Source organism: Ptychodera flava, chromosome 15, assembly GCF_041260155.1.
Source record: "Ptychodera flava strain L36383 chromosome 15, AS_Pfla_20210202, whole genome shotgun sequence".
NCBI classification, from domain to species: Eukaryota; Metazoa; Hemichordata; class Enteropneusta; family Ptychoderidae; genus Ptychodera; species Ptychodera flava.
In genome coordinates, this window is record NC_091942.1 from 16,232,375 (window position 1) to 16,259,992 (window position 27,618).

A 27,618-nucleotide genomic window follows, 5' to 3' on the forward strand; every position below is an offset into this window, starting at 1 on the left:
TACTGGAAAATTTTACTTGCCCATTTTGTCTGTGAAATTATTGATCGCAATCTAACAAGAAATAAAAGATAGCTCAACTAGACAATCAAAGGCCGCAAACAATATCAGACTGGTTATAAAACATGGATCTTTAGTGCTCACTACTTAAATAATAAAAAATAGCTTCGTATTTATGGTTAACTTTGGGACTGTAAAAACGCGAAAATCCTCAAAATTTGTTTGGGCTAGGAAACCAAAGGCTCTAAATCATGTACTAAGTAAAAAAATAGTTTCAATTTTTTCATCAGCTCTAAATAAAAGAAATAATATTATTATCATAAAGGGATTTAAACACCCCCGTATGATGAATAGTGCGGATTTCCCTCACTCCAACACTACGTTGCTATTGTTTTAATAATCTTTGCACCCATATGAGAATATTTTTTCGTGAAATGACTGGCCGTGAAAAAAAATGTATTCGTGTATGACATCGATGAAGAATGACTATGCATGTATGCATGCATACGCTTTTGTGAAATAAAATAACTATGGAAACTGACATTGCGTCATGTGTCCGAGAGCCGCAATCAGCCAATTTACATACAATTGATATTGTGAAAAGGGAAAAACACAGGAACCATGGCACTTGATCACAGTTTACACTTGATAATATTGCAGAAGGACACTACGAGGGTTTCCCCGATAGCTGAGAACTGCTCTCGATATAATATTCCCGTCTATAATTCATCGCTTCTGTGTTTCGGCCAACGCGAACAAAAGGTGAACCCGCCTCTATTGTACGGTCGCGTGGTCCCGTACACCTAGCGCTCAGCCAGCGCAAATCGCACCAAATTAGTGATATTTCATATTCTCCCGGCAGCCTGTATCACAAGAGATCAAAAGAAGGCGGGCCACTTGACATAGTTCAAAGGAAACCGCGCTACCGTCTGTCTTTGTATATGTCACCTATCATATTACATTACACAGAGCAACAGCCAATCACATTGAGGCCATAAGCAGAGCGAGCCTGGCCTATTCACTGTGCATTCCATTGCTACGTCGGCGCCCTATCACAACCGCACGACGTTAGAATAATACCACGACCCAAGGATTTCCCCGAGATTTGGAAAATACTCTTCAGGTCGGCATCGCAGTAACTTGAACAGATGTTTTTGACTTTTCAAACACGTAAGGTTGACACGATGTCACCTTTGCTCACGTATGCATGGATACACGGTCTGTTGAAAAATAGTACTCTGCCCGCGATTGCGGTGTGATACACTCGTACAACTTCAAGTTTAATACTGCAAATATACCAGTCCGTATTCACAAAATCATAATAATAAAAAACTTTTTAATAAGTTATCAGTTTATTTTTCTATCAAAGTGTTCGGAGATAAAATCATTACTTACAGACTAATCTGCGAGAAAATTCATATCCGCTACATATAACACCTATATTGGACGGAAACCCCGCAAAAATACAATTTGCACGCTGATCCGAAGTTCCACTGGTGGCACGAGTAAAAAGATAGCGCAAAAAAGCGATGGCCGATGGCCCCATAAATTTCCAACTCTCTCTTTTTTATCGTTTTCGCCTTTCTTTAGTTCAACTCGTAAATACGACTCAAATGGCCTTGTTTGGAATATTTATACATTTTCCATGTCGCCCAATATTTCGTTGTTTTTTTTTAAACAGTACAATGTTTTTGTTAAGATGATAAAATTTCAGAGTTAATGTCCACTTTCTTTTAGTGGTTGTGCCGTAACATAGAATGACACAGGAAAAACAACGCTTTGGCGAAAAGCACTATGAGGCCGCACGAAGGAAGTTCCTTTTGGTTTTGTGAACAGAGCGCTCGTAAAAATCGAACATAGTAGGACATCAGTGGGAGTTAGCTACATAAAACCCGTCACACAGACCCTCTAATACTTTGGGAAATAGAAATTTGTGTGCGCGGCAACATCAGACGTTTTTTTCCGATGGTCATTTATTCAAACTTATGAATAAACATGTCACCAACACACAGAGGACCGCCGCTTGACCTGGTCGTAAGTAGAGTTGATCGACGAACTGGGGTCTCCTCATGGCCCAGATTTGCTCCTCTCAGAGTTTGTGTGGAAGCTGCACGGAGACTGTTAGCAGTCGTATCGCGCTTTTCAACAGCTCTCCTCAAGCGGAAAATTTAGCTTTCGGAAAACATGCGAAACAGTGAGCGCTCGCTTTTATGACCACGGTGTAATTTATACGACTGAAGCGTAAAACAGAATATGTCGCCTGGTAAACAAGACTTTCTTGGTCGCTCTCGGTCGGATCGTCAGAAGAACATCGCAGTGTCTATCGAAAATTAGCGATAGGAAGTCAAACAGAGCCCGTAAATTGCGACGGGACTCCGGCTCTTCGCATGTACAGTTTGATAAATGCGGTGCGCTCTCTGTAAGACTTCGAATTCTCCTAACTTATCAATGGTGTTGATTATGTGGAACACTGAACTTTTGAACTAAAATAGGGGTCATAGCATTTCCATTGGTCCACTCACGTCGCGAATACGCTTTCTCCAAGCAAGTAGATTGTTCCTATAATGTCCGACTACCCAAAAAGTATTGTTAAGTGATGTGAATCGTCGGTATTTTTCACTTTTATTTACATGATATCGTTCAATAGAATATAGTCCAAAATATTGTGTCTCCCACTATGTCAGTTCGCTTTTGACGAAGTTAAATGACTTTGAATTGCCTTGAAACAGTCGAAATGTTATCGCAGAAAATTTGCTCCTGCATTTCAGAGTTGGGAGAATTATTGGAACGCAGAATACGAAAATTCCTCAGGTTAAAATGCTTGCATTAATTGATAACACCCTCATTGACTGATGCTTCCCACCCCAAAACACACATTGCCGATGTCCTAGTGTGTCACAGTATGAGCACTCTGTGTTATGTGATCCCGTGTTGTGATTGGTGCGGCTTGTTTTCAATGTTGACGTCATGATCCTCTGGGAGTTGTTTCGGGGCGGCGGGCATGTGCTTTGATGTTATAGTTTGCAACATACAAACTTCCTCACATTTTCAAATTTGTGTGTCGGTTTCAGCTGAAAGTAGAAAGAAAGCCAAGGGACTATTACTGCCGCGTTTGCCAAGCTAGGATTGTCGACCTGTCCGTTATTGAACTGTGTGTCTAGCAAAGGAACGATGAGTGAAATCGGGGGTTAGTTTTGGCGGAGAGGTCAGGCAATTTAGAAATTCGAGGTAAGTTCAATTGATTATGTATCTGCTCCGTTGGTTATGAACACACAGTTCGCTTCAGCGATTGACCGGTTGGCTCGTTGAATTGAATTCGCCGAATGTGGCCAGGCCTGAATGTCATATCGGCGTCAGGGGCAGCGTTTGCCATGTTTAGAGACAGTATTTGAAACGTTTCGACAGTCTGTGAATAAACACCGAGTCTAACTGGCCATAACCGTTGTTTTTGAGGATTTCAACAGACCTAAACGCGAGCTGTGTTCAGTCACTTTTAACTGACCACTCCACCAGCACGACGTACACATGTACACAATCTTTCAGCGTGTTTTTGCTTCAAGTCCGTTCGTTTCTGCAGTGACACGCCGAACGATTCTGAGGTTTAAGGCCCGTCTAGGCTTAGGATTTACGGATTTTAATCAGTACCAACCCGAGTGAAAGCAAGTAAAAGCGGTATTTTTATTAGCCGCTCGTAAAATTCAGGTACATTGCTTGGGAGTTTGTTTCACACCGGAGTGTGATTTTGAGGGTCGTAAGGCAAACTTGGTACCAATATGCGAGTGTCCTCCGCTCTCAAGCAGATATTTCGTTCTCTTCTGTGACTTAAGTAGTCTCTCAAACCTCTAAAATTGCTCGTCGTCTGTCGGCTCTGTAAATAGTGTAATATACAGCAGCGAATGTAAACTCGCCGTGTGATCAGCTGAGCCACGATCCAGTCTCTTTTATGTGGTCGATCGTAACTGAAGTGTTGGGGCCCCTGTCTAGATCTCTAACCGGTCACAACGTCAGTAAGTGTTTGAGGGGACAGGCACAGAATTTGGCGACCATAACATGGTAGTCATGATCTTTTGATGCCTCTCCTTCCCTTTCGTGTCAAACTTGAATTCACTTCTATCATGGCCTCTTGAAGATTTGTATCTCTGCAATAGACGCCGTGGTTGGCTTCGGAAGCGTAGACTCCATTTCGTATGCAACCTGTATTTTAATTTTGTAAACCGTTCAAACTTTCAGCGTTGCTTCGTGAAGGATGGCGATATTTTCATGCTCGCCGCGTGCCCTTTGAAACCATAAAGACAGCCCTTGGGAACTGCAAAATCTCCCGAACACACTGCCGCTGTTTATTCCAGTTCTAAATGACCGTATTTTAATAGTAGCTTTCACAACTGACATGGGGCTACGGGTTCAACTCTATGCGGGTAAATTTACATAAAATGGCGGACAGCGGTACTTTTTTGTCATGATGATTGCCTTGCAACCTTTTTCGGGTTTAACTGCCGCAGCTTTGAGCTAGGATATTTTAACTCATAGCATAATGTGAAGCGGGGCTATCCAGGATCAAAGTCTAACCAGACGTTTTATTTTTGATGATTTCTAGGGGCACTCTCGCAAGCTTAAACGCAGAGTACTGTTTGAGTGTTGAGATTTTAGGAGACGATTTGCTCGGTAGATTTACATAGCTTTGTGAGACTGGTTTCCCAGCGAGGGATTGTCTCGATTTAAACACTAATGGCTTCTGTTGGTTTTTTGCCTTTCAGAGAGGAAGAAAAAAAATCTGTTGGCGACAATAACTGATCGATCAACAAAACTGGGCACAGTTTATATTACAAGCCGGCGGTTGTATGAAAACTTATATGGATAGCCCTTTCATGCAGGAATCACTTCAGTACCTCAGCAGTACAGCAGTCATTCTCAGGTAACTGGACAATAATTGTAGCATGAGTGTGGATGTGCCACAAATTCCAGCCGACCCTGGAGAATCATTTGCAGAGGATGTACCAACGGAACAGAGACCCCCAGTACCTGGGGAGGAAAATGACACTCAGTCCAATGATGGATGCAGCCAGTACAGCCACCACAGTGGCAGTACCCTCCTTGGAAAACTGGAACACACACCGGCAACAACACCTAGGAGATCAAATATTGAACCAGGGAAAGCCAGTCCTTTGATAAGTGCTAAGAATGGTGGGAAAGGTATAGAAGACATTGAAGCGCCCCTTGGATATGAACCCGAAGGGAGCGCAAGTGTTACACCTCCATATACAAGATGGGCTGAAAGTTTACGTGCTCTGCTTGATGATAGTGAAGGCATTAATTTATTCAGAGAGTTTCTTAAGCAGGAAAGGGACGAGGACAGTCTCCTGTTCTGGTTTGCGTGTCAGGGTTTCAGAAACAAGCTAGCATTAGACCCAACGAGGGCAGGTACTGCTAAAGTTATTTATAAGAACTTTGTGAAGTTGAACGGACCTCAGACTGTGAAACTGTCAGATGTGACTCGGAATTACATTTCGCAGAATATAGGCAAGACACCTTTAGAGCAAGGGTTGTTTGACCAAGCGCAGGGAGAAGTGGAGGATCTAATGAGAGAGACAACCTATCCAATGTTTTTGAAATCAGACATATACGTGCAATATGTGCAAAACGGCGGGCTTTCGAGTCCACGGTGCGAAAGTAGCTCTAGCTCTTCAAACTCTCATTTCCCAACCAATTATTTGCCTACAGTCCACGAGGACTGTGAACTCTCTTGTGATGTTACTTCAGAAAAAAACACTACCTCAGGATCGCGATCAGAGAAGCACGTTCCAGTGCTGACCAGTGAGATGTTGGCAGCCACCAGGTACCAGAGAGCAGGAGTTGGAGACTCGCGTGAAGGGTAGGTATTCCATCATCCCTTTGTGTGTCACACTTCTGTGTTGTTGTTGCTAAGGTTACTGGTGCTGCCATGACCAACAGGTTCATGCAGGGGTTGCCAGCAGCCCTCCGCAATGTGATAATAATTTGAAATATCAATGACAATGGCACAATATAGATGATATAGGTCTTGCAGATTGTCTTTTTGAAATTAATCCACAAAACAGATTTCTCTGTCACACACACCTTTACCCATACATCTACATACAAACATGTATACTTAGCTGATACCAGGTTCAAATGAATATAGCCATGATGCTTGAAAATTAGGGTTAGGGATTTTCAATGGATGGCTTGGGTTGCAGCTATCCATGAATTCTCGTCCCCAGGTACCCAAATTGTACAAATAAAAAATAAACAGAGCTGTGGAAAGAAAGGTCATAATAAAATGTGAAATAGAGCATCATTGTTATTGTTGAGAAAGTCATGTGCTGTCATGCAAAGCACACTTCCAATAGAAATGAATGAAAAAATTATGAGTGACTGTGATATTGGTAAATATATGTATTTTTGACTTCTGTGTTTCTGAATTTGCAGTAATCGTCTCACGTTTGCTCTTAGGTGTATCGGAACTAAATTTTGACCTGTCTGTTCGAGCCAGTTCCATTGTGATAATATCTAGGGAGATGTAGAAAATTGTAAGGCAGCAGTAGTGTTGCATTGTGGGTAAGATTTGGTGCCAAGATGTAAACATGACAGTTAGAAGGTAGCACACACTTGAAAGGTTTTTGTCATAAAATGTTGTGGCTGTTTTTATTACCCCAGAGCTAGGCAATGTAAGTTGATATGGGTAAATTATTATTATGGAGATTGTATTATATTATCCTGAATTAGGAAAATTTCATGTCGTGACCACAGAAGAAAATCAAACCAAATTGCAGAACAGTCTCAATGGCTGTACATTTACATTGGACATTTCTGGAAAACAATATTGGCTTCCTCAGCTTTTGAAGAGAGAGAAAAAAAATTATATTCTCTGTGATAAAAGAGTTTATTGTTGTAATTGTATTTCCATGCCATGTAATTAAGGTGTGCCAAGGGAAGCCAATATTATGAGGGGAAAAAATGTGTTGGAAATAATAATGAGGTTTTGCAGATTTTTCCACTGAATTTTCAGTATGTTAATTATGAGTATTTCTATTGATGAGGATCTGTTTATTAGGATTAAATTGGACGTTTGTTCAGGGACTGGATGGTCTTTTCATTTCTCGTTCTCAAACTGCATAAGTGACACTGAAGAGGTGTTGGATGGGTGTTGTGGGAGGGTATACGTATACCTTGCTAATAACATTGTGAACCTCGGTGCGGATGTGGATGTCTAGCTTGGAAGATTATCAAAGATGTATTGTGTCAGGGTACAGCCTGCACCATGTCTTAACAATTTACGTATTGTATAATAACTATTTTTCAGATGTAGGGGTTTGTTTTTTGTGATACATGAATGTCAAGGTAGAGTATTGTACAACTCACTGCTGTGTGGGGACATTTTAAATTTATATGCAAATGATATAGTCGTGGAGTTTTGTTTTTTGAACTTGGTTGATGAAAATCAAAATCTAATTTTCATTTCTTTTGTCATTTTACCATATTTTTGTATGTCCGTTTAATAATATTTTTCGCATGCATTTTTTGGTTAAAAAGACAAAGCAGAGAGCTGGGTAATTATAGGTCACAGACCCAGTAGTGTAAACCTGTCATATAGCAAGGCCATGGGATTTTTTATTACCAATCAATGACCTCTGACCCCAGATACTATGAATAAGGTAGCTTTTATTGCCTTTCCAGTTTTATGGCTTCCAAAAAAGTCAATGTCACTCCATAGAGTGGCCCATTTTAAGTTCCAGTTACCGCGATTTGATTGGAAAAATGCAAATTAGCAGTGTGGGCAGCCTGCACAATGATTGAGATGGATTTTGTGTTTATTTAGATGCTTGGGCTTTCCAGTTACGTGTAATCACAGATTTAATTACCATGGTGACCGGTGGATAATGCTAAGGGATACTGTGAACTGCTTTGTCAAGGAAAAAAAATATTAACAGTTTTTTTGTTAGTTTTGATATGTCAAAATTCGGTCAAGTGGAAGAGGTTGGCTGTGTTACTCCTGGATTGAAACAAATAAGCAATATCAGTGTTAGATAAGGGCATTTAATCTTTCGTATTTGATTTGGTTGCCATGGTTTCTAATGATAACCGAAAAAGAGAGACTGTTGCTACGGACAAAATGTTGCCAGAGTAAAAAGTAACATCAGTTGTGTGACCTGTTTTGTCCTTTCTGCTGTGCTTTGTATGAATATGCATTTTCAAAAAAAAAAAGTTCTGTGATAAAGTTTTTTTTTGTTTTTTTTTTCTTTTTTGAGTAGTTACTGAAGGGTGGTTGATATGTTTCTAAAATTAATGTGTGCGGTGTGAGGGGTCAGAAGAATAATGAAGATTAATAGGTAGAGTAGTGTGGCTTGCTAATTGGCTGGGTGTGAGTCGTTAGTATGGTTGGGTGAGCCCCTATTTTAGTTAAGCAATATCTCAAGTTGGTGTGTGACTGTAGTGGGGCTAATACACTGGAACCCATTTGACAAGATTCATGGGTTAATTAATTCACAGGCCTGAAGAGGGAATGGTCAGTTTTGCCTTGGAGATATTTCGAGATGGCTCTCCTACCTGTATCCCGTGTCTCACTTACTCGCGTCGGCTCATTTTTGGTGCAACTGGTTTTGTTTCCAGCTGGTTTACATTTTAACAAGACACCACGAGGAAAACTGCTAGGTGTCGGCTTGAAATGGTGATGTGCAGCACAGCGTTGGAATTTTGTAATTTATGTTGTTTAAAAGTTGCTGTAATTTGTTGATTCGCTGTTATGTTCATTCTGCTAAGTATCAGTTAGTAAAAATTTTACTTGAATATGAGCTGTTTGAATTTTTCCAAGTGATTTTTGGGTAAAATTCACAGATTGAATTGTCATTCAATGTAGGTCATGGCCACTAGAGCGATCCTGACCTTGAAATTTCCTAGCCATTACTGCACGTACCTTTGTGAGCTGCCATTTCATTGATCAAGGTGTGCAGCTCGTTGGACTGGTGGTGATCTCAATTTGAGAAAATTTCATTTTTGTCGGTGTTTTTTAAGACACAAGATTCTGAGAATGTGTCCTTGACTTTAATGGCAGCATTAATGCTTGCGGTTTATAATCTGCTTTCAGAACGCCGCTGCTGTGATTATAAAAAACTTACAGTTGCTTGCAATGTTGGTTTCAGTGATGGAATTGGGAGGGTCTCTGACAGTCCAGCCTCTCCTTCAAATATATGTATGCTTTTCATTGGAGCTAGGTTCTCAAAATCATGATCTTGACGGGTGGAGTTGTCAGTCTTCCGCATGGAAGATTTTAATTTGGAAAAAAATGACGTGTAAACTCAAACCATGAGAAATCTTCCAAGATGCATTGGAAATCCAATGTGAAGAAATCCTATTTGTTAAATGTTTTTGAATTTGTGTCGGAGGTCAAAAAGCTAGACACAGTCACTAAAGAACAGTCTAATGAGACTGGCCGAATGAAAGCTGGTTCGGTCTGGTAGCAATGCAGAATTATGTAATTTGCTCTCAGTGGCTATTGAAACAATGTTTCTACTTGATGTGTACTCAGATTTTGTGTACATTGGCATCGTTCTAAAACGCAAAACCTTTGTCTCATGTAGTTTGCCACTTTTTAAAAAGTCTACGTGGGATTGATGTGTCTCACTGGTCTTTTTTGATTTTGGAGGAAAGGAAGGGGGTGAGGGGGACTTGATTGCGTACTTTGTTTTGTGCCTTCTTTGTTTAAAAGTACTGAACTTGTGAACTGTGTCATACCATTTTTAGCTGCCTTTAATATACTTGGTAACCTCTGCGGTGTAGGGTTTCACGTGGAATGCAGAACTGTGTAGCGTTGGGTGCCCTTCTGTATGTTGTGTGAGTGTGTGTGCCAATGTTTAGGTGTGTGTGTCTGTGTGTGTGGCACATCAAGTCTATTGGAAGAGTAACGGGCATGCCACAAGGTTACCTGCCAGTTAATTCAGGCATATTTATCTGCACTCGCTCCCAAACAACAAATCTCTCCCAGCTCGTAAAATTGTGGGTTAGTCAACTGCCAGGGGATTTGGACCTCTTTATCTCTGGCGTAACATTTTGTGGACCTGGAGTGTTAGGTGGCCAAATGCCTTGCATTAGTAATTACTCTGAGAATTGAAGATTGTTCACCGAGACAAAACTTGTGTGTGTGTGTGGGGGGGGGGGGGGGGGAGAAGTAGGGGAGGTACTGTTTTTGAAGATAATGTTGAAAGTGCTGATATTTTGAATGTATGATTAAAATCAAGTGTATGGCACTAATTTTACCAGGCAAAAAAAGATTAATGATTGAGCTTTGTCCTGACTCATCTGCGGCAAGAGCTCAATCCAGCTACAGGAAAAGGAAAAAAGTCAGGATGGAACATTAGTGGCAGGGGATAAATTTCAACAAATGTGTCGACATAATCTAATTAGTTTGTGACCAGTGGAGTAGGTGATGTGGAAATAGCAGAGAGTAGGATATTGAAGTAATGCAATTACGGTTGCATGGGCTAGTTTGGCTACCACCACACTCTGAACTGAGCTGACCAAAAAAAAAAGTGTTAGGTGCACCCATGGGGCAAGTACGCTTGTTTTGATAATTGAACTGTGCCCTACTGATAATTCTAGAACTTGAAGTCTAAAGTCACACTCTAATAATATGTCATTCCGTGGCTGTGATGGTAGCAGCAATGCGGCGTTGATTGTTCCTGGTACAAAACTGTCTGATGTGTCAGAATGAAACCACGAGGGGGTTCAAATATTTTTTGATGGGTAGTTTGTAAGGATTGAAACAAAAAAATTACAAAACTCGCTGTTTTTGTTGTCATTGTCATTGTCAAGGCTATGCTATGAAAAGACTTGAACAGCTGAGAGGCGGCAGCGGTGGTGTTATCTAGAACTGTATCTGTTACAAGAGACTGTGACCTTTTCCACAAACATGTTTGCATAGGTTTCTCTGTGGCTGAAACCAGTGTTGTCACTGGTAGGGGCTCTTGTGCAGAGTATAGAAGGCAGGGCAGGTCACCCTGTAATCCAGACCACCCTCCAAACGGCGACCTGTCTGGTTGTGTGGTCGCTCTCTGTAAATAGTTTGCTGTAGTGACAGTGGAATATTTCATTCTGGTTTTAGAAGCTGAATTTGGTGTTTGGGTGCCATCCTAGGGACTGAATAGCAACTAAAATTTTTACAAGTGATCCATTGTCTTTCGATTGTCTTTTAATTCCATAACTGTAAGTGGGGGTGGGGTGGGGATACATACTGATTATTGTATAAATTGAATAGGGAAAAATGATAGGGGTAATTGAGTCAAACACCAAGACTGAACACTTTCACATTCACAAGCACTCCACTTTGGCCGAAATAGGTGTGATGGAATCATAGGAAACTTCAGTTGTACCAAAGCTGGTCAGAAAATCGTAACAGGACATATATCGAGGCTTGTTACGACATTCAAACTATAAACAAAATGAAACCACCAAGAGAGTATCTCTTGCAAAAAGAAAAAAAAATTAGTGGTTTTTGTGTAAAAACTGACATGATATGAGGAGAGTCTGGGTTTCAAATCAGTTTTACCACTGCCCTGGCATATAAAGTAGGCGACATGAACCGGGCATCCAACATACCACTTCTCAACCTGGAATCTTAATCCTTTAAGCAAATAAGGAGCCTTTCCAGTCTTCTCAGGTTAGTTAGAAAAAATGTGAACCAGCAAAATGAATTTATTGTGGAGACTTGCTAGTAGGCAGCGTCTGATTGGGCCAAACTGCAGCAAGTGTAAATATTAGCCAGTGAGATTTAAGGATAAGGAGACTTGTTGGTGCCACTTGTATGTGTTTGTGTAAGCTTGTCTGATTGGCTGCATCTGCAGTCGGTGTGTTTTATTGGATGGAAAGCAAAAAGCAACAAGGTGAGAGCAATTCCAAATTTATGGCCAAAGAAGTTTTATGTAGGCAGCACAGGGTGTTTTCTTAGGTTTTCATTGCATAATAAAATAGTCTACTAGGCCGGTTAATGCTGTGGCCTTGAAATACTAAAATGGGCTCTCTTTCCCCTGTGGAATTCCACACCGAGGCCTGATGTATCACTAAAACCAGCTCATTCCCTTCTGTGGCATTTGTTACCGATGACTTAGCGTCAAAATAAAAAAAAAAGTCTGAGGGGGACAACAGGGAGTACTCGTTCCGATGTAGAATTTGTCATCACTGTCTCATGTAATTCTGTCTAGGGTTGATGTAAAATTTTATGAGCTGTGTGAATTTTGTCATTTTGGCATGATTTTTACGGCAGTGATAACTGAGCGAATTCAAAGGGGGAATACATGCCCTCCTGTGGTAAAGCATCTGATGAGCCGAAGGCAAGAGGCTTTATTTAAATCAAGCAGTATGTCTCGCCAAACACACTTCAAAAAAAAGAAAGAAAATTTTCTACGAGGTCCAGACAGGTGTATCTGTGCGATTGATAGAGAGGTCATAGTTTAAAAGTTCTAAGTTAGCCATCAAATTCCATAATGTGCCCAATTTTGAGCCGCTACCTCTCTCTGTATGTTAACAGTACATTTGTTGAAGCTAAAGCCAGCTTTTAGTGCACGGTCAAAAAAATATGGTGACCCAATATGTGCGGCCCTACACAAATGTGTGTGTACAAATGTGTTCATTCAGGAAATCAAATATAATCTTACGGAAAATATTCCATTAGTACGTGTTTCAGGTACACCTTCAAATAGGGCTGCCACTGTGCAACTGGTCCACAGATAGTGCGAATAAAATGTTTGCTTTGCGGAAACTAAACACCCGTATCTCCCTAATGACACACCAGCCATTCTGGTGATGTAGGGCTTCGCTCTTTCCATGTTCTGTAGGCATGGTGATGGTTGGTTGAAAATGGCCACTAGGTTCATATTGTTGCAAAATACCAATTCTTTCTTAGAACTTACATACAACACAGTGGATAATGTTAAACACTAGTTCTATGAATATCGGTTCAGTGGAAGAATTACTATGAAACATTGTTTCCTTAAATGATTCATAAAACGTAAAGAGATACTGGGTATTTTGGTGAAAACAGAAATTATTTAGTGAATGCATGATAATAAGAGTAAGGGAAGTCTGTAAGATAAGTTAATGCCCTCGGAAACAGATTGAAAACCTACAACACTGTACAAAGTTCCCGTTACAAATCGCAAACCGACAATTGGCTCTATTCACGGCGTATCACTGAACATGTATCACATATATTGGCCAGTTGTAAGATTGCTGGTTCTCAACTGCTAGTGATACAAAGCTTACCAACGATATGGATGAATTTCTATTCCACAGGAGGTATCTGCAGGGAAGTTCAGCCAAAGTGTTGAATCCTTATCATCCAAGCCTAGCATCTCATGCGCCAGCCACATCAACCAACGATTCCGAACTACAGAGTTTGTCAAGCGATGCCATTTCGGATGACACGATGTCGTTGACGGACTCAAGTGTGTAAGTAGGACTTTCACGTGTAACCTCTTGTTTCATCTTGTAACTCATAATGTCTCTCTCAGTGTTTAATATTTTGTTGATCTCTCCTTATATTTATAGTTGCAGAATAATGCTCGTGAGTTTTGTGTCTGTTCCTTTAAATACACCCCAAGAAAGCACGAGAGGGTGAGGAGGGGGCAAAGAGATGGGGGGTAGGAAAGAAATGGGTTGCAGGGATGCCTGCTTTCATCAAAACAGCCTTTTGTGTCTACAAGTTTGACTGCTGATAAAAAGTGAATTGGAATTTTTAGAATTCCTGCCCCCAAAACCCTGTTTACAGCACACCACTTCTCGTCAACACAAATTTCATGGCTACTGTAGCTGAAAATATCCATTGACTCCAAGAAAAATACAGGAAATTTTTTCCAGTATTTTTGAACACCTTCTGTGAAGTTTCTTGTTTTCGGCAAGCTTTAATGGAACTCCCTTTCTGTAGCACTGTCATATATTTTTGCATGGGCATAGATCTTCATGTCTGTATATCTAACAGTACTTGTACTAAATGTTAGGAGTGTTACAAGCTTACACCGAAAGAATGCTTAAACAACACTCCCAAAGTCAGCCATTTTGGTCAGTAAATCATTGTCGTTAAAAACCAAATGAAGGGGGAAAAAAACTGAAATCTCTACAAAGTGAACTGTTCTGAACAGACTGAAAGAATTGATGCCTAGCCATTTGAGAGAATTTCAAAGCCACCCCTATAGGTGGAATTAAACTGCAGCTCTCTCGGTGTTTTTGTTTGTTAAAAAGGAGAGAGATATCTATGAGATTAGTGACCAAATACAATGCCACACAACTGGAGAGTTTGAGTCCCTTTTGAGGGAGAGGCAGTGATGTTAAATACCGGCATAAAATTGTTAGCGTCTGCTTTCAGTGTGTAGTGAACTTGAAAGTTACTGTGTAATTGAGGGAGTGAGTTCACGCTGGCTGGTTAGAAATGATAGTGCCCTGTATGCATGCGGAGTAGCTCGGATGGAATTTTTTTTCCCCTGTTGCATTTTGTGAGAACGGTAAACTCTGTCCTCACAAGACCTAAAACCCTCAATTAACTGAACACAGGTTTTATCTAGCGATCTGAAAAAGCTCTGTCGGTGCTTTTGATTGGGAGCTGGCATCTGTAGTAATCAACGCCCCGGGGCATCGGGGCAGGAGACATCATGGGCTCCTGCATTGAGAGAGGACGCTCGGCACTATACAAGAAGGATAGAACATTGGGCAGAGGGAGTGGGCATTTTGAGGAGTCAGTAGATTTCTATAATCATCGAGATCAGTTGGCTGTAGGCAGTGCACAGAGCGGAACGCTTTGCTTTCCACAGAAGGTGCATAATTGCAAAGCGCAGCACGCAAAGCGAATCTTTGAAGGATGGAAAGTCATGCAGGCAGCATTGTATTCACTACAAAATGTTCGCACAGGGAACCTCATCCATCTCTAACAAGCGCTGAAACTCAGTCTTTGATACGAGAGAGAGAGAGAGAGAGAGAGAGAGAGAGAGAGAGAGAGTAAGTGAGAGGGCAGGTAGAGAGAGCGAAAGAACAAGAAAAAAATGTGAAACAGAGTAAAATCCCAGAATTCAGACATGAGGAGAGTTTCTTTGAATGAGAGTGATCGTTTGGCGTGTCTTGGTTGCATCAAGAAGAGATAGGTTCTTTGCATATGATACTTACTCATGACTCAGTTATGTGCTCAGACGTTTTGCCACTCGGTGAGATTGGCGCAAAGATAAGACGCTTGTTTTCATATTCTGTTTAGTTTGATGTTCCTCATTAACAAGATAATACGGTGTAGTGTCTTTATCGGGTAGTGTTTACCTTAATCGAGTATACCTGTACATACTCAATGCCAATTCAAGACATCGCAGTGAAAGGAATTCCAATCGCTTATTGTCTAATGCTCAGTTGTCACTGCCTCATCAGCCATGTTGGAAGGAGGCAGTTCTTTTTGAGAGGGGGGGGGGGGGGGGGGGGGAGAAGAGAGAGAAAAGAAAAACAGTCTAAATACTGATGTAATGCCAGACCATCTATTTGCATCCCAAACATGCAAAGAATGTCAGGACGTAATGTACCAGGAGGGAATTGGAGTGACCAGAAGGATGAAATGTCTTGCAAGAATTATATCACTTTTGTGTGCTTGTAGAGGTCTGTGTGAATCAGAAATCTCGGACAAAGCTAATGTCATTCTGAAATAGTGGTTTGATTTTGAACATTGGTGATATCAGTGGTTGGTTGTATGTATCTTGTGGATGACAAGGAGCCTTGTCCTAAGTCTGGATTTTTTCCTTGAAATCTGAAGTGAAATGTGGCGGTATGCTCAACTGTTTAAGCAAATGGAAAACCACGCAGGGCAGCTGGAGCCACGTCAAACCACAATAGCTTCAGTGAACACTGGCGGAGGACAACAGGACTGGCTTGATTTTACTGTGGCGACATGACATTGGGGGATCCTGAGTTTTTATTCCGCTCTAAGAAATCAATTTTTGATAATGAAAGAGTTCAGCGCTGCTTTGTCAGTGTATGCTAATGATTTGAGGGGGGACAAAGCCAAGCATCTGGCCAGCCTTTGATTGTAAGATGGTTCTTGGCTATTCAGTGACTGGGCAAATACAATAGGCCTGTAAAACCGATACACCTTGTCTTGTATGGGCCTAGTATTCCGAGCACTGCTCTTTTCATAAACCTACATGTGGTGATATGCAGAGTGACAGCTATGCACTCCCTTAGCTGTTTATCTGACCATCCTGTAAACAGAGACCGATGACTTGATGTCACAGAAACAAAGAAAAGAAAGAAAGAGAGAGAGAGAGTTAAAAAATGTGGGACAGTAAAAAAAATGGTGGTCTTTCTCCACAGCCACAGTACAAACCATCAAACTGGAAAATGTGATCCCCAGTTCGGATATGCTGCTTTTGGCCGTAATCTAAGCAACTGGCGAACTTTGACCCCTCCTGTTTAAGACCAGTTGTCTAAACAGAACTGTGAAATCACAAGGTCTTTGGTGATCTCAGAAATCAGTTTGCAATCTAAATCGGGGCCAAGTGAGCTAACTGATTTTCCTAGAGCACTGATCATCAACAAATAAAAACCTTGCTTGGAGAATGAGTAAGCAAAAAAATGGAGCTGGACTTTCCATACACAAGGAATGTTTTAAAAGAAGGACTTTTTGTTAGGGCTGACAAAGTTGTGTATGGAAAAGTTCGCTTTTTTGTATTGAAACCAATACTTCCATACTAATTTCGTCATTTCAAAATGCAGTTTTGTCCATCAGAAAATGTGACAATCAAACACAGCTAATTGGAAAGTTGGTTCATTCTTGAGGTCTATTTGAGTCGGTATAATTTCCATCAGGTTTGAAAATTGTCCCTCGCAATGTTAATGATAAATAGTAGCTGTTGACTTCTTCACTCGGGTCCTGGCAACCTCTTGAGAGATACATGGCTAGCTCGATTTTGGTCCCGAGAGATAGATTGCATCAAAGTATTTTGAGGGGGACATCTGAGAGAAAGAAAAAACCTGATTTCCAACGGTCCACTGCCTAACCAGAGCAGGTCGATGAGCGACATCACAACCATTGCATGTGTCTTGTATGTCAACATACAGCCTGTATGTCTAAAGGCATCAAAACTCAAAACACCAGGTGCCCTGTAAATCTATGCGTTTCTAGCCAGCCTTCTTTTGATGTTCACCGATAATTTTTTTTCGGAAATATCTGACTGGCTTAAGGATACTGAATAGAATTTACAGAGCTGTGTTTCTACCATCTGTTCAGGGTGTGGAAAAAAAAGTTAGCTGCAAAAAAAAAATCAAGGGAGTTCAGTATCTATGCTACGCCGAAGGGTTAAAGTCCAGTGTATAGCAATAAACAGTGGTTGTAATCTCCAAACTGACGAAACTAACAATATGGTCGCGATTCATTTCAACTCTTAATTAAATTTGGATGATCAAACAGTTCCAAGCCCTATGGATTTTCCATTACATCCTGACCATATATTATTGAAAATGGCAAGAACTGACGTGTACAGCGGCTTAGTGTGTGTGTGCTGACATATGGGAGAGACCGGTATGCAGAGGTATATCTGTGGTTATCTTGTCAGATAATTTAGTGCAGTTTTGGGAAATCGGCAGATGCGAACACCAAGGTCGGCTAAAAAAATCTTTTCTGAGATACAAAACCAAGCTTGAGAGATTAATTTTGATTGTTTTATTGTTTTCTTTTTTTTCTTCAGTGATGGAATCCCAACGGGTAAACGGTATCAGCAGTCAAGACGGAGGCAGATGCGTGCCATGCAGACAAGCGTTCGTCAAAATGGTCGAATCACGTCATTTCCACCTTTCCCTGTAAGTTCAATGAAATGGCGTTTATATCTCCCCCCCCCTTCCCGAAACCCACATTTAAAAAATTTCGAAATAACTCTGTGCCTTTTTTGACGGTCACCATAGCAACACCAGGTTTTAGTGCTTAATAGAATTTGTAGCTTAGTGAAGTGTATTAGACCAGATTTGTTAAGCAGGACATGACTTGCAATCCTAACACCTTTTATAAAAAAAGTTCTCACTCCTGACGGAGTTAAAGTTTCTTCAGTGTTTGTGTGAAAGGCAAGACAAGCTGGACAAAAATGATAATAGATGAATGAAAATCAAAATCAACATAGCACTGAGATTTTTACACATACAGCAATTTAAATATTTGTGTCAAAGGAAGATCCAAAGAGGTTTCCAAATAAATGGTATTTTTGTAGCATCAATAGCTTGTATTGTCGGAGGCCATTTACGGACAGCTAAAAGTTGATACATTTAATCTGGCTCACTGTTATGTCCTGTGCTGAATTATTTCAACTCCAGTTCATTCATTGATGATATGATGTTCCCTGATAATCTTATCCAAACTCCCCCGCCTCAAAAAAAAGAAAGAAAAAAAAAAGAAAATTGGCCCAGGGATAAAGGATAATTAACAAAAATGGTTTCTATGAACATATCATATCGTTGTGGATTTCAAACGGTTGGCGCTGTATTTCATGATGGAGCTGTACCGTTAATGGGAAAAGGAAACGTTTAACTTGCACACCTCCAAACTAAATAGGACGAATTTACAGATAAGGGAGTGTAAAAGGAAATGCACGGGAGATATGGCTGTTTGCTTAGTTGAATACATACATACTAAGGCAGGGCGAAATCAGGACAGTGCCGTCACTGACTTGCACCACCGGTGAACCTGCGGAGTGTTTCACACCTGTGTCGGGAGCACACCAAGGGCATAGCTGTGATGTAAAATAATCTGCATTTCAAAATAGTGATACTTCAGCAAAAATCTTGGACAATTTGCCGACGTCTCTCTGTCTCTCTGACAGTGATGTTGCGACACACTGGGATATCGTAAACCTGGAGTCAAGGGCAGCCATGTTCTAGTACCTACCAAACCAAACAAAACAGTAACAGTTATAAAGTTTTGTAGACATTTGATCTATCAGGGTCAGCATGTTTCTTTATGGCTTTTACACTTGATACAACAGATGCAGGAAAGACTGCATCTCTTTCAGGAAAAATAAGTTGTGAAAATTTTACTATAGCCTAGTTATTTTCTAAAAGCAACACATTGACATGAACCATTCAATATCAGCAGTTGAATATAAATAATTTCTTTTGCACAGATTGAGGGTCGATAAGAAAGGAGCATAAAAATTCATTTGTTTGGCAAAACAGTTTTGAGACAGTGTACCGTGGTCACTGACAGATAAGCTAAAAGTTTGGAATAGTATCTGTTGCTTTCAGGAATCAACAAATACTGCCATCAAGGCTGTCAGTGCTGTTTCCATCATGGTTTGTGAATAGAAGTGTAAATATCTAGAGTGACAGTTTTGAATGAGTGTTACAGTACATGTGGATATCAAACACTTGTACCACTTCTGTACTTTACCCCCTTTCACAACCATGGTTTGGTCCAATCCTCTTATCTTCTGCAGCAAAGTCAGACCTCTTCACAGGGGAATGGGGATGAAAGGATTATCAATGCCTGGGATGGTAACACTCGAGGTGCTGCAGCCATATATGGTGCACTACTCGTCTTTAGATTACTGCCATTTGCTGTTGCTAATCCTTTCAATATAATGGTTTGGCCCAAACCTATTGATTTCCATGATAGATTTAGACTTTTACTCTTAGAAATGGGGGTCGAAAGTGTATATTTCATGCCACCATATTTCTTCAAGTGAATGAAGATACGGGTTTATGGAGGTAGTGGGGTCTGACTAGGCTAACAGAGAAAGGGGTTCATTGTGGAAGTGTGACTGAACTGTACATTTGTTTCCTATGGCAGCATTCACAGAGAAGACCAAAAGAGGTTCAACCGATGGAACCAGGAGAGTTTGCAGCCCTCCTGACATCCAAGCTTGAAGCATATCTGCGACAACTCGATACTAACGAACAGTTGGAGGCAAGGATGCGAAAACTGGAACTTGAGGTGAGAATTTCTCTGTGTACTTTTTCCTAGGTTTATGATACAGAAAAGATGGGGCATAGATAGTACAGTGCACAAAAATATGTCCGTAAAACCTCATGAATAAGACATTTCTTTTGATATTACACCATATCTTACTTTTGCAACAGAATAACACTTTACTGTCTGTACATGTGACAGGAACAGCCGTGTCAGACCAAATATTATTAATTTTATCTTGTGCAGTATTTCGCCTGTTTCCGCTGAATCAGCACACTAATGCCAGCACTCTGAATATTTGCCTTCCAGGAGGAGGAAGAAGAGTTGAAATCCTATGTTCCCCGCAGTGCACCAACTTTCAAAACTCTGCCACCACCGGAACCTGCCAAAAGTTTTCCCATATCTGGTGACGACACGACGAGCGGGGTGGAGGACGACCCCAATAGTATCATTGATGAACATTTCTCCAGGGTGTTTCGCGACAATTCAGGGAGGCACACGCCTCACGGATGCTGGTCACCGGGTAGACACACTCCAAAATCCAAATCACCGGACCGTGCTCTCCGAAAAAATGGTGCTCCGCTACCCTTGCCGGGTGCATTGTACAGTAAACTGTCGCAGCAGTATAAATCGAGGCATCCGAGGGATGCTGGAATGGGACACGAATACACGATATACGACACTGAGACCGGGATGGCCCACCATCACAAGCACCATCACCATCATCACATACATCATCACACCAGCATCAAGAGCAAGCAGCAGATTGAGAATGAGGCCCAGCACTGCAGCATTGCCGCTGTGCTCGGAATCGACCCCATGGATACTGTCTACACCACCAAGTCCAGGCTGCACCAGGACACAGCCGGCCAGCTAGGGATTGATCACTTGACGGAAACAGTCAAGCACAAAAGGGAAAGCAAGAAATCATCCAAGAAATCGGATGCGTCGGTGATATCGAAAGCGACATCGGGAGTTGATAGTGGAATCTTTGAAGGAGCCGGGTCATTGCCACCATCGGATGCTGGTAGTGAAAAGTAAGTAGCACTCTTCATCTATGGTGTAAAATGCACACTTCTGATGATGCTTTGAAAAAATCCTGCTGCCTCTACCCAGTAGTTTTCCAGGTTTTCATTCTGGCATATATGATATATATATCTTCCCCAATGCTCCCTTTACATAGGTCCAACCAAATGATTGAAACAATGTGACGTAGATCAAAATGAAGAAAAGAATTGGTACGATTGTCATCCTGTGATACTGAAGAAACATCCTTGTGTAACGTGTTACTCTTTGAACTTGAGTCGCTCACTGACTTTCCATGTCTTGACTAATACACAATATTAGGCATGGATGAGTAGCATTTGCTAATTTTGATGTGAAACGTTCACTTTCCTCAACAGGAATCGGATAATGGAATGGATTGAGGAGAGCGAAATGTACACGAGACAGCAGCAGCAGCAGTACGCAGAGATGGTCTCGCGAAGCAGCCGCGATGCCAAGCACAAACGTCAGCAGCACAAGATTCCGTCGCAGTCGCCGTCACCTTCTCCACACAGGGTCTCGTAAGTAAAACACAGTCCTTACACTCAATCTCTGTTTTTCAGTTCATTCTTCTTATCTTGAAGAGACAAACCATGTGTCGGCAATTTGAATATTGATTCAATTTCAACAGATGGTTTTTATTGAAGACCAGCTCTCCCTCAGGGAAACGAAATCTCATGGTATGCCTTTTTACCCTCTCTCTTGGGTACAGCACATCCAAGAAACCTGTCGCATACAACACATCCAGGCCAAGTTCCAGCGAAAGGCCACTCCCAGTCCAAGGTGCCTGGACGTCCAAGAAGCAGCCGAGCCAGCCGATTATGCAGGATAGGTACATGCCCATCAACACTCCGCCTGATCCACTCAGTGTTCTGGAGGAAGCGAGGAGGAGGATAGATGACGAAAAGAAAGCAAAACATCCTAAGTCCAAGTAAGACACGTTTCCTCTGCTTCCTGCATGTGTTTTGTCGTGAGAGTGTTGTTTCTCCGTTTGAAGTGACGATGGATGTCATGTCCCTTGAGACTGTTGAAATGGCTGAAAATAATCTTGCAAAATGTAACTCATATGGCTTGTGATGTGTATCGATGATCAGCACAAGCGAACTCAATCTCACAGATTTCACCTTTGGATGACAGGCTTCCACATAAGCACCAGAAGTCATTCTCACAGCTCAAAATTTTCTCAAGAAATGATCATCATGAAGGCATAATGTGTACTTAGAAATTTTTCTGGTTTCCCCCTTCTAGGCATCAGAGTGATACGTCCCGCAAAGACAGGCGGCCCTCCGCCAATGTCAGTCAGACCCAGTCCAGGGGGACCACCGCTGTCAACAAGATGGTGACAGACCTCACGTCGATAGAGCCACCAGAAGATGACCAGAAGCAGAGTAGCAATACTTCAACAATGTAAGTTTTTTCAAAGTTATCATTGACCTTGACAGTGAATGGTACACAGACAACCACATCCACCAATTCTGTCTGTACAGTACAGATAACAACAGGGTTTTACTGAGAGAGGATGAAAATGCTAAACTGTCTTCTTCGTCATACTAGGAAAATCAAGTGATTTTCTTTTGCTATATAGATTATTTGAGAATCAAATGCACACACCTTTTTTGATCACACACAGATGGCCCTATAATCATATATGACATGCTTATGTTGCTATATTTTCCAGTATTAATACTTCAAAGGAGTGTCTGAATGATGCATTGTATATAAAGTTTACAAATACCACAACATACCCCATCCCTCAAAAATTGTAATTCTCAGTGCTAAGGTTGCACATTGGAATTAAGGTGTGTATATTTGAGTGATGAAATGTGGACTGTCTTCTTTTTGGTTCAACCCTTCCGCAATCTAAAATACACCTGACAGGAAAGGTTTACACTGTTTTGCCCTTTCACAGGAGGAAAACATCTCGCACTAAGAGTACATCAACATCAAGCAATAGAGACTCATCGGAGAGCACGGTGGTTGCCTACTTTTTCTGTGCCGAGCCAATCCCGTACAGGACGTCCATAAGTGGCAAAGAGATAACCTTGGCACAGTTCAAGTCGCTCATCACCAAGAAGGGCAATTACCAGTAAGTGTTCAAAAAAATATAAAATGTCAGACAATACTGTGTACTGTTCTTCTTGTCCAGAAATCCCGAACTTTTCCGCGATTTCAGTTGAAATATGAATATATTTTGAGGCAAATGTGTATATTTTCTTCTACTGAAATAACAGAGAGGACAATTTTTGAACAGGTTTCTCCAGCTTCTTGCTGGACTGTAAAATTTATAATCACATGTAGCTTGTTACTATTAACATCATATACAAGTGCTCAGAATAAGAGAAAGCAAACTAAAGTAATTCATTAAAAAGCGGTAGCTCTGTCTGTTTGCATTTTATGGTAGACATTAACTAAGTTTGTTGATGTCAGTTATGCTCTCGTCAAAGCAGAGGGTCAGAGAGATGCATGTCAGTCAAATGTATACTCTGTAAAACTTGTCAGACGTAGTTTCTGTAACTTAGCTGTTGGAGGATCGTCTGAGTTTTTGGTCAGGAAGTTTCCCATTGCCGAAATATAGCAACATCATCAGTGTTCTCATTCTTCGGAAAGCCGTGACCTCATGGGGTGACGGGCCGGTCTTGATATGGTGGGCATTTTTTTTTTTGCGGCATCGAGCATCAGGTTGAGTATTCCCTGGGGCTGTTACAGATATCCTTGTGAATTGTACAGGTTAATGAGGCTGAAGTCCCAACAGTACTGTGCCAGTTTCCTGATGGTGTTTTTCTGTCTGCCCTGCCCAGGTTCCTCCCCTTTCCCTTGTCTGATCCCTGCCGCTAAAGATACAGAGATTAGAACCGAGAGTTCAAAATTTGCAGACCAAGATTTGGCTTTTAAATTTGATGTGTCCAAAACAAAATGTCTGTCTTATCTCCTGACAAGTGTGATGATAGGTTTGGAACAGTCACAATCCAGGCCAGATGGATAACAATGTATGTTGATTCGGTGGTGTATTAAGATCTGACCATTTCACTTCAAGGAAACCGTGCATGATCTCCTTAATACAATACCTGCTTAGGCAGTTAACTTGCTATTACCCATGTCAAAACAAACAGAAAAAAAGGGAAATTTTATGTATTATACATACAATAATTTTTGTGCAGATATGAGTAAGCCAACACCTTGCAGTATATTGAATTAACCTCTGTTGTTGCAAATTTCCCTTTCACTAGTGCTAGAAAGAGAATTTGAAAAAAAAGGGCTGTCTCGGCAGTTAGCATAGTGAGGTGTCCAGGTACATGAAGGTCACCACATGTGTAAGAGGATTATTATTAAGAAGGCAATTGATAACCAAACAAAATTTATCACTCCGCTTGCCCATTTTTAGAGTCAGAGGGACAAAAATTGGTTCGCCACCAGATACTCAGGTCGCTTAGTCACTTGCCACGGAGGTTTGAAGTAATTGGAAACAGAGATTAAGAAGGGAAAGGGTGCAGGATAGACCCATCTCCAGGGTCAAGTTTTGTGACACTGGCATTCTCCGGAAAGTGCCGGGAATCAGAAGGGACAGAGAAGGCGATAATCAACTCATAATGTAATGTTAGTAGGACTCAATCTAGGCAACGTAAAGCAGTTGGCATATTGTCTGCAATCAATGTGTCACTTGACCTCTTGACCCCGGGGTGGGCGGAAGCCTCTGTGTACAAACACCCCATGTCAACTCTAGCTTAGTGAAGTGTTTTTGGCCCTGTTGTTATGCCGAGTGTTCATACTGAACTGGTAAGACACACGTTACTGATATTGTCCATTTGAAGAGATACAAAATATCCCTCAATACATACCAATTTTAACAAAAGAATATTCTTTTGTGCTTCATCCACTACATGTTACAGATACTCATTTACTTTCTCCTCTTTGCAGATACGTCTTCAAAAAAGCCAGTGATGAATTTGACTGCGGCGTCGTACACGAGATCGTCTCCGATGACAGCGCCATTCTGCCAGTCTTTGAGGGCAAAATCGTCGGCAAAGTGGAGAAGATCGACTCCGGCAATTGAAAGAAGTTGAAGGAGACAACAAAGGCCCCATCAAAACAAAAAACTTGTGACCGAAGGCGTTGATATTTCTTAACCGCCATATACTTACAAGAGTAATGACATATAGAGGTGCTACATAGATATAGCTTAACTAATTATTAGGAGAGCAAGCCCGGATACTCTATTTTAACTCGGTAGCAAACATACAGGTAATTAAAGTCAGCAGCTGAAATACAGATGTGAGGAACTCCTAACTATCTCTCGCATCGTCCATCACATGTACATTACTTTATGTTTTTGTACATCTTACTTTGATCGTTTCAACTCCAGAAGAAAATAAACGACAACTTCATGAGAGTGGTTGTTTGTTTCTGATACTGCTTATTATGGGATACAGTTATGTTATTTTTGTACTGACGTGGTCATGCCACTAATTATGTTCTAACAAATTTTTTTTAGGCATAAGCTGAGATGAAATAGGCATATTTTTCTTTTTGTAAAATCATGATGTAATAATGCTTGCACATAGGTATACGCACAACTGCTTCTCCCATCGTGTGTTGCTTGCAGAAAAAATCTCGCGACCCCATTACAAGTTGCCTGTAACAGGTATTAAGGGATGTTTTTGTCTTTTTTCCATTTTAATCCTTTTTAGGTCACAGTTTATTCTTTAAACTCAACCTTGAACTGTAACAAACTGCTTGCAATGCACCATGGGAGGATCAACTCTACATTGTAGAAAATATAAGCTGCATTTAATCGGGAAGGGTTGCCCTTTGACCTCCAACCCAAACAATATGTAAATGAATCACTATGAAGGGATTTTGCTGACAGCCATGTTTTTTTTATGAAAAAAACTCATTTATTAACTTCACAAACATCCAGTGAATACCCTCTAGCTCATAATGCTAACAACCCTTTCACCACCGTGGTTCGAGCCGATTCCATTGTTTTCTGTGGTAAAGTTGGACCTCTAGAATGGTTTGAAGGGTGAAAACAGCTCAGCAGGGTTGCCCTAGGTGCAGACGATCCCTGTAGTTTTGTAAAGATGAAAATTTATAAATATATATATTACCAAGGCTTTCCATGATACCGGCAGAAGCCAAGAGATTCGTATACTTGTACTCCGATAATGTCAGTTGAAGATTTGCATCAGGGCAGTTACTGCTTCAGTGTTATTTATGTGATGTGAGATACAGCTGATGATGTGAGGAGGGTTTTTAGTCATAAAGTTCTTTTTTTTCTTCTGTTCTTGTTTTCTGATCATGCAACCTGTGTAAATTTTTCCCCACAAAAAATCCATCCTCTTTTTTTTCGCCTGTGTATAATGATGATATATCAAAGTACATAAAATTTTATCTCATCTTTAAAAAAAATGTTAGTTGTAATTTTCTTGAAAAACTGAAAATCACCGATTCTGTGAAAGAGAGAGCGAGAGAGAAACTGCTTTTAAAACAGGGCTTTTTTTTTTTGCGTTGTCAAAGTGTGTGTGGTTCACACCCATGTATGTAAGTAGGGTGAACGATACACGCCGTTTCATTTCAGGCTTAAAAAAAATGCATATTTATGAAAAGTTGGCTTCAGTCCTGTTCTGACCTTGCAACTACACACTATTCCCTGACTCGTCTTGTTGACATTGTTTCTTCATGTGCCTTGTTTTATTTTCAGGCATTGTACATAGATAAGAAAATACCATGAAAATCCCTGCCGTATGACAAGTTTGTTTCTAGGAACGTTTCATACAATTTTTGGTTGTTTTTGTTTTTGTTACCATGGTTACAGAAAAGACATTTTCGGTTGCCAAATGCATGGCTTTAGATGTACATGAATTCATATGTAGGTTTTGAAACAATAAATTTATATATATTTTTAAAATCATGAACATAACTGCCTCGGGTCGTTTTGAAACGTGTATATGTTTAAATGCTTGTTTGTCTGTGCGTTTGAGCCCAATGACTGTTTCATGGAGTTGATTATCAACATTAATCACCCTAGAAGTGTGAGGTAAATACGTGTATATAGTTTGCATTCTTGCCACAATTGGACAAACAATTTGTTCTGACAATGGAGCAAAGCGTTGTGAACATGTGTACGTACTTTCCGTGTGTACTGTGGTAAGCACCAACAATTTCTTCAAGAAAGTGAGATCGGGGACGTTTACCAGTCCCAAGAAGCCATGCTTTAGTCGAGCATTTCGACGGCTTTTGGCCTTCATGCATGGAGTATGGAGGAAGGCTGAAAGACGTTGAGATTATAGACCGGCTCTGCTGATACTCAATCCCCATATCCACTTCCACATGGGTCCAACACACTTTGCCAAGGTGGAAGTTACATAACATAACGAGACCTGATCTTTTCCCGTCTCTTCCAATGAGTTGCCTCCACTCATAGCTGACCTGTTTTAAGATGCTACAGAGAACCCTATTGGCTCTTATTTAATAGTCTGTGAGATTGGTCTGCCTTCCCGCCTACCGATGATTAAGATGCAAGTTTAATCACAGATTCAGAATTCCACAGAAAATCTAATAAAAAACTTGCTCCATAAGAGAAAAGTACCCTTCACCTTGCAATGTCGTCCAAAAACTTAAGTACTTATATATTGTGTCTAAATGACGACTTGACAACT

At 40.9% G+C, this 27,618-nt stretch overlaps 1 protein-coding gene across 2 annotated transcripts; it reads left to right on the forward strand.

Annotated features, from left to right (window-relative positions):
* The first annotated feature begins 2,956 nt into the window (after positions 1 to 2,956).
* Positions 2,957 to 26,879, forward strand: LOC139151330 (axin-1-like). Of its 2 annotated transcripts, none has more exons than XM_070724032.1 (11): positions 2,957 to 3,225; positions 4,752 to 5,866; positions 13,297 to 13,452; positions 17,712 to 17,823; positions 19,799 to 19,942; positions 20,228 to 20,955; positions 21,322 to 21,483; positions 21,675 to 21,893; positions 22,211 to 22,369; positions 22,872 to 23,048; positions 24,878 to 26,879. In XM_070724032.1, exons 2-11 carry the CDS (start codon positions 4,932 to 4,934, stop codon positions 25,011 to 25,013), a joined length of 2,928 nt encoding a protein of 975 aa, XP_070580133.1. In that variant the 5' UTR covers positions 2,957 to 3,225; positions 4,752 to 4,931; the 3' UTR covers positions 25,014 to 26,879. The 2 variants fall into 2 exon arrangements, with proteins under 2 accessions (XP_070580133.1, XP_070580134.1); XM_070724033.1 differs by lacking the exon at positions 2,957 to 3,225 and adding an exon at positions 3,731 to 4,004.
* The last annotated feature ends 739 nt before the right edge of the window (positions 26,880 to 27,618 follow it).

Bases quoted from the DNA above. Each gene is read 5' to 3' on its own strand.
- LOC139151330 (XM_070724032.1), top strand. From the start codon at position 4,932: ATGAGTGTGGATGTGCCACAAATTCCAGCCGACCCTGGAGAATCATTT. The intron at 13,453-17,711 runs GTAAGTAGGACT...TTTTTTCTTCAG, and splicing joins TCGTTGACGGACTCAAGTGT to TGATGGAATCCCAACGGGTA. The intron at 19,943-20,227 runs GTGAGAATTTCT...TTTGCCTTCCAG, and splicing joins TGCGAAAACTGGAACTTGAG to GAGGAGGAAGAAGAGTTGAA.